Source organism: Sturnira hondurensis, unplaced genomic scaffold (genome assembly GCF_014824575.4).
Source record: "Sturnira hondurensis isolate 20B ecotype Veracruz unplaced genomic scaffold, ASM1482457v3 Scaffold0001721, whole genome shotgun sequence".
Classification (NCBI taxonomy): domain Eukaryota; kingdom Metazoa; phylum Chordata; class Mammalia; order Chiroptera; family Phyllostomidae; genus Sturnira; species Sturnira hondurensis.
The window spans coordinates 1,294,338-1,309,753 of NW_028074352.1; the positions used below are offsets into that span (position 1 = coordinate 1,294,338).

Genomic DNA, 15,416 nt, shown 5'->3' on the forward strand with positions numbered 1-15,416 from the left:
ACAGGGGAAAAGGGGGAAGGACTCACATGAACAAGTATAAAGGACACATGGACAATAACTAAGGTTGGGGGGCGAAATGGGAGGGAGGTGGGGAGCACTGGGGGGGGCTGGGCTGGGAATATAAGACAGAAAACTGTAGTTGAACAAGAATTAAATAAAAAAAATTTTAAAAAGAAAAAAAAGAGAACTTTAATAAACAAAATCAGAAAATGAAAGGAGATTACAACTCATACCACAGAAATACAAAGGATTATGAGAAATTACTACAAAGAAGTATATGCGAAGAAATTTAAAACATAAATGAAATGGACAAATTTCTAGAAAAATATAGTCTTCAAAAACCGAATAAAGAAGCAGAAAAAAGTCTGAACAGACTGATAAGAGCTTATGAAATCAAAGCAGTAATTAAAAAACTCCCAGCACACAGAAGACCTGGACTGAACAGTTTCACCAGAGAATTCTACAAAGCATTTAAGGAAGAGTTAACCACTATCCTTCTCAGACTACTCCAAAAAATCCTGGAAGAAGGAAGACTCCCAAACTCTTTTTATGAGGCCAGTATCATCCTAAACCCAAAAGCAGATAAAGTTACAACAAAGAAAGAAAACTATAGGCCAACATTGCTGATGATCATGGATGATAAAATCCTCAACAAAATATTGCCAAACTGCATCCAGCAATATATTAAAAAGACCATACACCATGACCAAGTGGGATTCGCTCCAGGGATGCAAGGATGGTATAATATTCACAAATCAATATCACATGAACAAAAGGAGAGACAAAAATCACATGATCAGATCAATAGATGTAAAAAAAGCTTATGATTAGCTATAGCACACATTTATGACAAAAACACTCAGCAAAGTGGGAGTAGAAGGAGCATAATTCAACATAACAAAGGTCATATGTGAGAGACCTACAGCCAGCATCATACTCAATGGGCAAAAACTAAAAGTTTTCCCAATAAAATCAGAAACAAGACAAGGGTGTCTGCATTCACCACTTCTATTCAACATAGTAGAATATTCTAGCCACAGTGATCAGATAAGGAAAAGGAAAAAAAGGGCATCGTAGTTCAAAAGGAAAAAGTAAAACTATCATTTGTTTGCAGATGATATGATAGTGTGCATAGAAAATCCTACAGACTCCAAAAAAACTCCTCGACCTAGTAAGTGAATTTGCCAAAACAGCAGGATACAAAGTCAATACTCAAAAGTTGAAGGCACTTTTATACAACAAAAACAAAATATCAAAAACAGAAATTAGGGAAAAATCCCATTTACTATAACAAAAAGAAAAATTATGTACTTAGGAATAAATTTAACCAAGAGGGTAAAAGACCGGTACTCAGAAAACTACACAACACCAAAGAAAGAAATTAAGAAAGACACAAATAAATGGAAGCATGTACCATGTTCATAGATTGGAAGAATAAACATCATCAAAATGTCCCTACTAGCCAAAGCAATTAATAGATTCAGTGCAATCCACATTAAAATACCAATGACATATTTCACAGATATAGAACAAACATTTCAAACATTTATATGGAATCATAAATGACCTCAAATAGCCTCAGCAATTTTGAGAAAGAAAAACAAAGTAGGAGGGATCACATACCTCATATCAAACTATATTACAATGCCACTATAGTCAAAACAGTCTGGTATTGACATAAGAACAAGCACATAGATCAATGGAATACAATAAGGGAGCCCAGGAATATGCCCAAGTCTCTGTGGTCAATTGATATTTGACAAACGAGGCAGGAGCCAAAAACTGCAGTAAAAATAGCCTCTTCAACAAATGATGTTGGTAGGTCTGGACAACTATATGCAAAAAAAAAAAAAGAAAGAAAGAAACTTAACCACCAACTTACACCATACACAAAAATAAACTCAAAATGGGTAAAAGCCTTAAATATAAGTTGTGACACCATAAAAGTTCTAGAGGAAAACATAGGCAGGAAAATTTCAGATATTCCACTGAACACTTTTTTCACTGATATGTCTCCTAGAGTAAGGGACATAAAGGAAAGAATAAACAAATGGATCTATATCAAATGAAAAAGCTTCTACATGACTGTAGAAAACATCAGAACACAAAACTCTGTTAATGCTGTGGAAAGTAAAGTGAAACAAGGAAGTAATCCCAAATAAAATTTTAATAACATAGAAGAACGTCAATTTAGAAAATGCACACCTAATTCTAGGAAGTGGTAACCAGTGTGATTGTGGGGCCATGGCAAATATTGATTCACATCTGTGCATTTTAAGATGCTGCAACAGAGGAACTAAATCACATTCCTGCCTGGAAATTGTTCAACAAAAATGGAAATAGGTGTAATGATCTGTTTCTAAAGACAAGATTTTAAATTACTGATTAATAGGAATCAGAGTTCATAGGGGAACAAAGAAAAAACAGAGGATAAATCCTCAAAAGAAAATCAAAGAAGGTAAAAGTGCTTTGGAAAAGGGAAAATAATATATAGTGATGGGGAATTTACCTTTCAAAACAATAAACTTGATGTATTTAAAAGTAAAGTACTATTTTCTAGATTAATATGGATTGCCTCTTTATTCACCAGGTGATATGGGTTGTGTGTATTCTGTTGTATATGTATGTGTTCTATACCTAGTCTCTGATAGTTTTGTTCAAAAAATAGCAAAATGAACTATGTTCCAAGATTAATAAAATACTAGAAAACCAGACTTACTCTGTGTTCCAGTGAGAGATGCACCACCTAAACATTTTTCCACACAGGCTATAACTATGTTCAGAATGACAAGGTACTTTAATAACAAGCTTAAAGATAGTTTGAAACAATTTTATTTCTGTATGCATATTTCATACTACAAGGCTGCTTTAACAGAGAAGATCTTGGGTTTTTGATATGTATAGACATTGCTGTATATATATTGGCATATATACATATATATGAGTGAAAATATTGGATGGCATTATGATTTTTTGTTAATAATTCCTCAAAAAGTGAAAACTACTTAAAGCCTAAAAACATTCCTCATGATTGACTGCTCTTCTCAGATATTTTAAATAATTTTATTTTATTTTTATTACTTCATTTCTTTCTGTACCACTTATGAAGTTTACAGAAATTATTTAATTCATGTTTTAGAGATGTGTAAATCTTAAACTTGTACTTACCCAATTTTTTGTGAAATAGTTGCATTTATACTGTGAGTTGAAGATTATTATGTATAGTTTTTATTTTTATATCCTACAGGCACTAATATTAGTACAGAATATTTAGCTGAAAGAACATTTTGAGTTATTTGTGTATGTAATGTATTTGGAAATATGACAAGGATTTTTTTATTTACTTATACAAGAAGGTAAAATTCTTTACTATCACATATATAAAATAAAACTGGAATCAAAAAATTAAGAAGCAGAATTTTTATAACTTTTTATGTTTTCTACTAAATTTATTATTGATATCATTCAAGATATATCTTTCCCCACACATACCATTGGAAAATTAGTTTACATAATATTTGAGTGTGAAATAGAAGCAAAGTAAACTAAAATAACAGTACAAAACATATCTTGTATTACAGCACCACCTTGAATTAGAACACCATCCTTTTTAAAAGATGGTCTTGCTGAGTCTTGTAGGGTGTTTCACTGCTACCTCATTTTCTTTATATGGCTCTCCTTCTTTGTTCTTGAATTGCATTCAGCTTTTTATTCTACCAAGGAGAACCATACTTTAAAGCAATATCAAAATTATGTGTCTACCCTGACTCTTAAAAAGCCTAAGAATCTGAGCTTTTTAATTTTATTTTAACCTGGAGACAGATCATATGTCCTTTGTGAGTACATTTTTGTATGTTTTATGAGAGTTCTAGAATTATTTCCATCATAGAACTAGTGTGTGACTTTGAATTGGAAAAATGCTAGTCTAAGTATGCTTTTAAAATAATTTACTCTCTCCCTTTTTCTTTCACTCCTTCCTCTGCCCCTTCCATTGTCTCTTTTTACAGATTATTAGTTTATTAAATGTCTTCACACCCCAGAAAACTTTGGAGGAGTTCCAAGATGTGTAAGTAGCAACAGTCATGAAGGGAGAACATAGCACTCTAATAACTTGAGAAAATGGACAAAAATCAAATAGGTGAAATCCATTGTAGGGATCAAAGGGATGTGAAAGCTGGCAGTAAATGAAAAGGATCTAGTGATAGGACAGGGGTTGTTTCTGGTGTTATTTTCCAGAAAGATGTCTCTGCTTCTTTCTGGTCTTCTGGTTGTTTGTGCTTTGTTATTCCATGTTCTTGGTTCAGCTAAAGATTTATTATTTATTATGTGCTTTTTATTATTGTTGATTCTGGGACATTTTTAGAATGAGTCAATATGCTTTAAGAAATATTAATAAAGAGGAACCCAATAATCATTATCTTAAATAATCTTTAATATTTATTTTTATATTTTCGTGGTACCTTTGACTTTGTGTAAAAAGAATGATCTATTTGTAAGTATAGTGACAACAAGCGGAGGAGAGAAAATAAACACCTTGTTCTATTTAATACAGACATGTTACATTTAATGGAAGATGCTACATTGAATTTTCTGTTATTTGTAGAGTCATAGTACTTGAGAAACAGTTTCAGGAAATTCAGGGAAAAGTGAGAACAAGATGAAGGTAGGAAATATATGAACAGGAACCACACACTAATAAAAGCTCCTTCTATTGGCAACCTGTGGTGGAGTTACCATGTGAAGCATGTGCACAAAACTTGGAAGATTTTATATTTTTTATTCAGTCCAATGTGGAGCTGGAAAGTAAGGAAGAATTCCAGATTTAGGAGAGGATTCTGACTTATTTGAAACCATTCACAGGTGATCTGGAACTAAACTGTAGATTTACCTTGCAGTTACTTAGTAATGGAACTGATGGATGCCAACTTGTGTCAGGTGATTCAGATGGAATTAGACCATGAACGGATGTCTTACCTTCTATACCAAATGTTGTGTGGCATCAAACACCTTCACTCTGCTGGAATTATTCACAGGGTAAGAACACCTACTACAGATTTATGATGCAGATGCTTTAGAGAAGAGAAACCAACTGTAGATGATTTCCTTTAAGTAGGGGACTTGGTTAAATGTACTGTCCTCCCTCTTTTCTGTAATGGTAGAATTAGCACATAGTTCACTCATGTGTAGAAGGATACCCTAGCTATACTGTAGTTGATTTTGTTTAACGTTTTGTTTTAGCTCATTGAGAGTCAGCTCCTGAGAAACCTCTTGTTTTCTAGCCCCTTGATTGGCAGAAGTCATATATGCAGTTGAAAGAAGACAGTACATTTACATAGTTCCTTTCTGACACTGTAAAGACAGCTGCCCTGCTCTGCTCTCCTGTCAGGTCTAGAAATGAAATATAGCTGAAAGGTTTATGTTGTCATAAGGAGGAAGCTAACTGATGACAATAATTTTTTTTTCTAAAAACTCTTTCCAAGATGAGCCTAAATTGTAACAATGATAGTACAATTCTCTTCTGGGTTTTAAAAAGGTTAGGAGGTTATTAAAAAACCCTAAAAATGTATTGTAAACTCCTTTGGCAGTAATCATCTGCTATATGTAGGGCCGGCAGTGGGGGAGGGGCCGTCAGTGCTATTGCAAGGCTACCATGTTGGTCAAGTAGATGAAAATCACACATTCCGTTTGACGCTGGCTTCGAATTCCTTCTCTTGTTTCTATTGTCAGGATCTAAAACCAAGTAACATTGTAGTCAAGTCTGATTGTACATTGAAAATTCTCGACTTTGGACTCGCCAGGACTGCAGGCACAAGCTTCATGATGACTCCTTATGTGGTGACACGTTATTACAGAGCCCCTGAGGTCATCCTGGGAATGGGCTACAAGGAGAACGGTAGGGATGCTTCTGAGTAGCCACGGGGACTGCAAAGGAAATGAGTCCATGTTCAGATAGCCAGAGTAACGTTCTCTTTCATGTATATGAATATTTTTAATAGGACTGCCAGCTTTCATGTTCAGAGTTTTTTTAAAAAATACTCCTAAGGGGGAATCACTTTTTAAAAATGTGAAGGGTGTTTCTGAGAAGTAAGCTTTGCTTGAAGAGCATTGACATATTATGGCTAAAAAGAATTGTCAACGGAGTCTGACTAAACTGTCAGTGGATACTAATGAGCACACATGCTGTAGATACTGAGAAAAATTGCTATTTAGGTTGCAGCTCAGCTCAAAGCGAGTATGAAAACAGAAAGATGTCCGTCTATTATGTCTAACCATTTGGCTTTATGTCATGTCTTAGAGAAATGGCTCTAGGCCTAGGAAAAGAAAAACAAAAATACACCACAAATACCTGGAACTAGAACCTTCACAAATGTACAATGAATCGTCAATTTAGAATAATCCAAATTGCTCAGGTAGTATGAGAGTTTCTTTACTACTTTAAACTGCTCTATAAGCAATATTTAGAGTAGCAATTGCCTAGTAAATTTTTATAAATTCCAAAAGTCATGGAGAGAGAAATATTTTATACCACTGCTTTCATAAAGAAAATATAAGTACTCAGGAACACTTTATAACAAAAGTTAGAAAAAGTATTCAAAATGTACTCCAATATAATTTTATTGATTAAAATGAAGGATTTATAAGTACCTATCAGAAAATATTACACTATATTATTTTGAAAAGAATATTTATAATGAATAACAGCATATTAAAAATAACATCTTATGTTTAGGAATTAAAGTAGTTTTAAATTAGAATTTCGATATGTACTCAATACCTTTCATAGTTATTTTATACTCCATTCTATTTAATCCTAGCAGTTCCTTTTTTATAAGTTCTATAACAATAATTATCATTGTGTTTTTATGTGCAGGTACCAAAGGGTACTTTTAGAAAAATTTTATGACAACCAAAGTTAAAAAAATTTGTGTACTTCCAGATTAGAAGACAATACTTTGTGCATTTGTTTATTTTTTAAGATTTTGTTTATTTATTTTTAGACAGAGTGGAAGGGAGGGAAAAAGGGAGAGAAACATTGATGTGAAAGACAAATATCAAACAATTACCCCCCATACACGCCCAACCAGGAAACAAGCCCGCATTCCAGGCATGTGCCTTGGCCAGGAATCGAGCTGGTGACCTTTCACTTTGCAGAATGACATCCAACCAATTGAGCCATACCAGTCAGGGTATGTATTTGTTTAGAAGAAGAAAGAGTCAGCTCCTAGGAAGGCCAGGTTCACTTTGGTAGACAATGGAAAAAGTCTGTTACCTTTTGACTTGGAAGAGGCAAATCTAGTCCTCTTCCCAAAGCAATACTACATCTCATTTATTTGGAAAATCAAATATTAGTACATATTCTTCACAAGTATTTTTTTAATCACATCAAATCAAAGGGAAACCAATTTATAAGGTCAAGAATTCAAGGCTCTACAGAGGTCTCAGAAGGTTTGAATTCGCCTATTATGACTTTTTAGATCTTTGCTGCATAAATGAAACGTAATCTCATCTCATCCCTTCTTCTTTCCTTACTAGCAAGGGCTGCAAGTTACGGCTTTAGTTTTTGTCTTTGTTTTGTTTTCATCTCTAGATCCCTGGAGAAACCACACTTAGCACCCTTGTGCTATTCTCCCATTTACGAGTGGGAGGAAGGTTATCATGCAGAAAAACCCGCTTGCTTCTACATCAGGCATGTCCAGCTAACCTGTGCACCTAACCCTGCCTTCCTTCCCCATGGAGCATTTCAGCCTAATGATTTTGCCCTCAACTTCCCTTTGTCCTTACTAAAAGCTAGCTGGAAGAGGGGAAAAATTGGGAAGAGAAGGTGAAGCATGTTAGGTTAACAAATATGACAACTCAGAAATAAATATACATATATAATAATTTTTAAATATCTTTAATACCTTTTTTTACTTCCAGTGACTCTTTTAAACATGTGGTAATTAATCTCATACTTTTGAAATATTTCAAATAGAAGCTAAAACTGGTATTTAGTAATAAAAATTATTCTGGGGAAAAAAACTAAATCCTGAAACCAGAGATTTGAATATTTATGTCTTACATCTATAGTTTCAGCCATTTCATAGTTTCTTGGATTTGACTGCATGTACAAAAAAAAAGGTCTCTTTCCCCTATTCTGTGTAACTGAGTAGAGTATAAAATGGAAATGCCACTCCTACAGATTGATGAAGATGCTGTTGGTTTAGTTGCTTCTTTTCCATGCAAACATTTCATGGAACTAAAAAGGCTATCTAAGGCATAAAGTAGTCATAAAGTAATTTTTTAAAATTTATTTGAGCTCTTATGCTAGACATTAGTTATGTGGTATTATAGAGCTGGTTGCAATTCATCTTTTTAGCCAATTTTTGATGGGAACAAAAATTGTACCTTCTAATTAAATGTTCTTTTTTCCTTCTCCTTCAGAGATCAATTATCTCAGTTAACTTTACTTTCCTCCCTTTTCTTCACTTCCCTGTCTCCTGTTCTAGTGGATATATGGTCTGTGGGATGCATTATGGGAGAAATGGTTCGCCACAAAATCCTCTTTCCAGGAAGGGACTGTATCCTTGTACCTTTTGCTGCAGCTTTACATGTTTTGTGCTCTCTCCCTTTAAACACATAATGGTTTTACCAGGAGAGTAAAGATAGAAGCAAAAAGTTGGGTAAGTGGTATAACTATGATTTTTTAAAAAGTGGTAATTTCTATAATCTGAGCAGTACTGAAGACTACCTTACTGCAATGATTTGTGTTAATAAAATTTCAATGGGCTTTTTTCTTCTTAAATTATTTTTTGTCTATATTTCAAAGTAGCAATGCTATTTTTCATAAATAAGAGAGGCCACCAAGTTTCAGATGATTAAAATATATTTATTTTTATAAATGGAAAAGTAAGTCACTGTTTGCAGGTATTTTCCATCTGCTTTCTAAGATGATTTTGTACATCTCCAACAGTTAGGCATAGTAATTTCTCTCCTTGCTGACATTTTAAGCTTCTGAATTTCTCTTGACACTACATCCAGTCTTAAATAGGTCATTATAGCACTTTCTCCTTAAAACATGAGATTCCACATTTAAAAATCATAATTATTATTCAAATTGCTGGGTGTCTGGTGGGTTTAAAATAGGCCTCCCTCACTTGACTTGGATATGCGAGTTAGACACGGATAATTACTTTCCAATGAAATGTAGAATTTTTAAAAGTACTGTTGATATGAGTTCTACCACTGAGTCCTGTGCTAGATTTCATCAGAAATATCTTGAAGCAATATTTATGATTTGCAGTAATTAAATGAGCTGGTATATTTCTGAAATGACCAAAAGCTTACTCTCTAACACAGACACATATTTTGATTATACTATGTAGATGATAAAGTTTACATATTAATAGAGGATGTACTTTTTTAAAATACAGAAATACCCTGCTAATACACAATAGTATAATCTAAGGACAACAATAATTAAAAACTTTCACAATAATAATAAAAGATTGAGTTCAATGTATTTATTATATATTATGACTTTCTTTGAAAAAGAACAATAAATATGTGATATATAATTCTATTAAATATTGTGTTTGATTAATAAGAAAGTTCTATGAAGGAACTCTTTTAGTGTGTAAGAAAAATTATGATTCTTATTTAGTAGAAATAAAAATAGAAGAAAAATCTATGATAATTGAAACTTGGACTCAATATGAAATTAATACACAGTAAATATGCATTTATGTGGGCATTTATTTATTCTGCTGGATATTAATGAGATATTCTCTAAATTCCAGTAATAAAGTAAGAGCAATGACATCTAGAACTATACAGCTCAGTAGGTAGACACTAGCAACATGTGGCTACTCAGCACTTGAAATTATGGCTGGTCTGAGGTGAGATATGTTATATGTGCACAATACATACTAAATTTTGAATATATAAAAGGAAAGCATATAAAATATCTAATTAATAATTTTATCTTATTAAATAAATAATTTTATTTAGTGAGATAATTTTTATCTCATTAATAATTTTAATATAAGAGGGAGGTAGGGAGCCCTGGTGGGATGGGCTGGGATGGGAGTAAAAGACAGAAAACTGTACTTGAACAATAATTAAATAAAAAAATATAAAAAAGAAAACAAAAATGGCTCTTAGCTACACACACAAAAATAATTTTAATATAATCAAAATATGATTATATTTTGAAATACTTCATTTCAACTTATTTATATTTTGAGGATCAATTATATATTCAATGTAGCTGATTTAAAAGGAACTTCTTAATCAGTACTTAAAGTGAAGTTACACAGCCACATCTCTGTAATCTTTTAAGTTAGAGAAATGCAAAAAGTCAGAATGCCTCATTTTCATGTGGCATTGGATACCTTCTTAGATTTTTGTTAGCATGGTTCTTGGGGATCTAATTTATCTCTTCAGACATTTGTTTGGATTTCTTTTTACTTAATTTAACAGTATTAAATTTAAAAGTCAGTGAAATGAGGAAAAATTAAAACACTTTTCAACCCAAAATAACCATTCAGAAAGTAAGGAGACAAAGATAATAGTACCATATTGATATTCTTCTGAAAACTGTTCTCTTGGAGGTATTTTTTCCCTTTTCATTTTAGAACAGTGTTTGTAACTGAAAGTAAGTTGTGCAAAATACAATAAAAATATGATCCTAGAAAATGAATATATCCTAATATACAAAATGTAGATTGTAATAAGGGTTTGAATTCTGAATTTCTTTATTTCAAGCAATGATTATAGAAAATATCAGTTTTTGATAGCTAGTGCCATTTATGATAATGAGCCTGAATGAGGACCTAAAAAGTAAATAGGGAAGTTACATAAAGACATTTGTAGTGGAAAACATTTTGCTTAGCTTAAATTCTACCTAAATATAGATAAATAATTTGAGATGCAATGAGTTAGAACTGCCATCATATTGAAAATGTATAAATTTTGGATTTAAATACTTAATTCATTTTACCTATAATTAAAATATTACAATGTAATAGTAGTAGAAATAAAGCGCACAATAAATGTAATGCACTTGAATCATCCCAAAACCATCAGCCCTCTGCTGGGTCCATGGAAAAATAGTCTTTTTATAACATTAAACTTAATGTTGTAAGTCATGGCCACATTTAAAAATAAACTAAACCATAGAAATCCCTATTAAATAATGAACAACACGTACTCTGCTTCTCTCAAGTTTCATTAATATTTACATGAAATCATTATCATTTTATGAGTATAGCTTCCTATCAAGAATTGAGAAATCAAAGCATGAAATTAGCTTCACTAATTTAAACCATGATAGTCAGACACAAGTTGAAGGGCTGGCTGATGGAGGTTTTATATTAGGAGGAGAATCGCACCAATATTTTAGCATTTAAATGAGTCCATCATTTATTGGAAGTAATATCAAAGATTATTATATACTAATAAAAGTGTATGATTTTTGACCACTTCCATGATTCTTCAGAGACTTAAAAAAATGATCATCAGTTCTCTTATCTTACATGAGACATTTCAGTTAGAATGAAAAACCTTATCAAGGTTACAGGTATATATCCTATACCTATAAAGACAAGTTGTTAAGGAACCAGGAAATAATTTTTCAAAAATATATTTGAAGAAATAAAGAAAAATCCTCAAATTATTTAATGTTATATATTTTCTAAGCTTAAACATGAAAATTAGGAATAATCAAAGTTAAAGAAATGAAATTTGGAGGCTGTGGATTATTATATCCATCTAGTGCAGATAGATACTCTCAATCTTTTTTACCTCTGTGAATAACTGCTTACTTCCTAATGAACTTTTGCAACTAATGCATCACTATTGTTTGAGTCTCTTCCCTAATAATAAGATATTACAATGTTATTTCCAACAGTATATGTTATACCCCAAACCATAAAAATCATAGAAGAAAACATAGATAGCAAAATTTCAGGCATTGGTCATAGCAATGTTTTATCAGGTATATCTTTCTAGGCAAGGGAAACAAAAGAAAAAATAAATAAATGGGACTACATCAAACTAAAAAGTTTTTGCACAGCAAAGGAAATCATCAGTGAAATAAAAAGACAACCCACAGAATGGGAGCATGTATTCGCCAATACATCTTGTAAGGGGTTAATATCCAAAATTTTTAAAGAACTTACAAATTCAACACCCCCCCAAAAAAAAACCAATGAAAAAATTGGCAAAGAACCTGAATAGACACTTCTCCAAAGAGTACATACATATGGTCAATAGACATATGAAAAGATGCTTAATGTCACTAATCATCAGAGAAATGCACATTAAAACCACAATGAGATATCATCTCACACCTGTCAAAATGGCTGCCATCAATAAATCAACAAACAACAAGTGCTGGCAAGGATGTGGAGAAAGGGAAGCCCTTTTACAGTGTTGTTGTGAATGTAGACTGGTGTAGCCACTGTGGAAAGCTGTATGGAGAAACCTCAAAAAATTACAAATGAATCTGCCTTCTGACCTAGCAATTCTACTTCTGGGAATATATCCAAAAGAACCCAAAACACTAATCTGAAAGAACATAAGCACCCCTATGTTCATTGCAGTGTTATTTACAATCACCAAGATATGGGAGCAGCTCAAGTGCCCATCAGTAGATGAGTAGATAAAACCACGATAGGACATTTACACAATGCTATGCTACTCAGCCATAAAAAAGAAGAAAGTTTTACCACTTGTGACAGTGTGGGTGGACCTGGAGACCATTATGCTAAGTGAAACTAGCCAGTCAGAGAAAGACAAATACCATATGATTTTACTCATATGGGGAATCTAATGAAAAAAAAAAAACTTAACTAGCAAGGAAAGTGGAGGCAGACTTATGATGGAGAACAAGTTGACCACTAAGGGCTGGGGGGAGGTTACAGGGTGGAGGGATTGAGCAAATAGGAAAAAGGCCTCATGGACATGGATGACAGTGTAGTGATTGCTGGGGTAAGGTGGGTATGAGGGGAATAAGTGGTAATGGAAGTAAATATAATAAAGATTAAGTTTAAAAAACAGTATATAATTTTGACTCTAAATAAAGTTGGGAGATAAAAACCCAGTAGTCCTTCCTTCACATCCATAAGGAAATTACAGATAATCATGAACATAAAAAGATTATTCATTTATTAATTCTCCATGTATTTTTAAAAGAATATATTTTCACCATTAATTTGCTTGTTATTCCTTTGTTTTATTATTATTTTGAGAAAATCTGAGTGAGACAGGAATTACTAGAACAGAAGCTAGGGAGGGGGCGTTGAGAGGATCGGAAAAGATGGAAGTACATAGTTGTAAGAGGATAACCCCTTCTCCAAAGCATTTAGAGTACACCAGCGTCCACTGGAACAGCAGTCCCCCACCTTTTTGGCATCAGGGACCAGCTTCATGGAAGACAATTTTTCCATGGACCCAGTGGAGGGCTGGTGGTTTGGGGATGATTCAAGTACATTACATTTATTGTGCACTTTATTTCTACTACTATTACATTGTAATATATAATGAAATAATTATACAACCCACCATAATGCAGAATTGGTGGGAGCCCTGATCTTATTTTTCTGCAACTAGACAGTCCTACCTGGGGGTGATAGGAGACAGTGACACCCAAAGTGTGTTGCTTATGTCCAGTGTACTCCGTAATCTCATTCTGGTGGCTGTCACTACAGAAAACCCTGCTTCACAAAGACAGGATGTTGGAAATGGAAACAGGCCTTTCAGTGCTTTTGTGGCAACATCAGGATAGTCCACCTTGACTTTAATCCAGAATGTAAGGAGATTTGTAGTTATCTCAAACATACTTTTAAATCCACTGTCATTTACAATGTCAAGAAGTTGATCCTCTTCTAGCACAGACAAAGTCAATTCACTGGGTTTATTCACACATGGGTGATGGATCCATTTCTTCCCCGGTCAGGGGTCTTTTGTGGTCAGGAAATAATCTGTTCTGAACTCTTCTGAAAGCTGAGACAGGTGATCGTGCACCAGTTGGGAAAAAGAAGGCCCTGGCTCAGTCTCTTTCAAAATCTCTGCTAATGTTTGAAACATGTCAAAAATCCCAATGTTCACACATCACCCCCATAATTCAGTTTGGCTTTGAATGCAGCCACGTTATCTGCCAACTTGAACACAATTGTTGTTCTCCCCTGAAGTGATAAATTGAGTTCATTGAGAAGGTTGAATATGTCACACAAATAAGCAAGTTTTATGAACCAATCTGTGTCATTGAAGTGCACTGCCAGTGGTGACATTTTTTGCATGAAACCTCTGGAGTGGCTCTCGTAACTCAGAAACTGGCCAGTGATCTCCCTTTGGAAAGCCATCTCACTTCGGTGTAGAAGAGAAGACGTGCACTCTGTGTCCATCTCCTCACAGAGCTGCAGGAATGGATGTGAGTTAAAGGCGTGTACTTTACTGTGGTTGATAATTTTAATCACATCCTGCAAAACATTGTTAAGTTCAGGTGACATTTTTCAGCTAGCCAGCATTTCTTTATGGGTGACACAGTACACGGACCCACATTCAGAAGCGACCTCTTTGACCCAAGTAGTGAAACCAGAAAGCCATACAGTTATGGCAGCTGCTCCATCCGCATATATACTGACCAATTATACTGACACAAAATGACCCAATTGGTCATTTCAAATATGAAATCATTGAAAGACTTGAGTAGTTCTGCAGCTGTGGCGTTGGTTGGCAACAAAAGTGCACATAGCATATCCTCATGCACATCCTCCTGAAAAATATATCACACCAAAACAAGCATTCTTGCCTTGTTGTCAACATCGGTACACTCGTCAACTTAAATTGCACACCGCAGTGACTCGTTAGTCCTGTCTAACACTTGTGCCTAAATATCTTCTGCTCTTTTATCACTTTGTCTAGTTATGGTGCTAGCTGAAACAGGAACACATACCACCTTTTGAGGTGCAGCCTCTCCTAAAAGTTGACAACAAATGTCCTTAGCAGCAGGCAGGATCAACTGTTCACCAACAGTAAAGGGCTTCTTAGCTTCAGCAATGCAGTTAGCCACTTACAATGATGCTTGCAGTGCAGACACATTTGATGATGAAGTAAGTGGTGGCCTTCAATAACTGCTTCTGTTCTTAGTGTTCACTTTCTTTTTTATTTTGAAAAGTTCGAAAGACTTGTATTTTAATGCAGTGTGCTTGGTCTCCATGTGGTGAAGCAGTTTTGAAGGTTTCATGGTTTCCTTGAATAGCTGGTAGCCAAATATACAGAATGGGCTTGGAGAATGTGAGTCACCTGTTGCAATGAACCCATAATTTAAGTGGGACTCTTGGTATTATCTTTTAAATGCAGCTTTCTTTTTGTTGGCAGTCTTAGAGTCTTCTGCTGTCTCATCATTGGGTCTTTCCCTCTTTTCAAAGAAGCTG

General features: G+C 33.9%; 1 protein-coding gene across 6 annotated transcripts in view; it reads left to right on the top strand.

Annotated features, from left to right (window-relative positions):
* The window catches only part of MAPK10 (mitogen-activated protein kinase 10), a 335,415-nt gene that overhangs the window by 234,959 nt on the left and 85,040 nt on the right, over positions 1–15,416 (top strand). For 5 of the 6 annotated variants that reach the window (XM_037030724.1, XM_037030705.1, XM_037030733.1 and 2 more), the window contains 4 exons: positions 4,008–4,066; positions 4,896–5,034; positions 5,728–5,893; positions 8,487–8,558. In XM_037030724.1, the coding sequence (XP_036886619.1) occupies positions 4,008–4,066; positions 4,896–5,034; positions 5,728–5,893; positions 8,487–8,558 (436 nt within the window). The remainder of the gene's footprint in view (positions 1–4,007; positions 4,067–4,895; positions 5,035–5,727; positions 5,894–8,486; positions 8,559–15,416) is intronic. The other variant, XM_037030706.1, reaches the window with a different exon arrangement.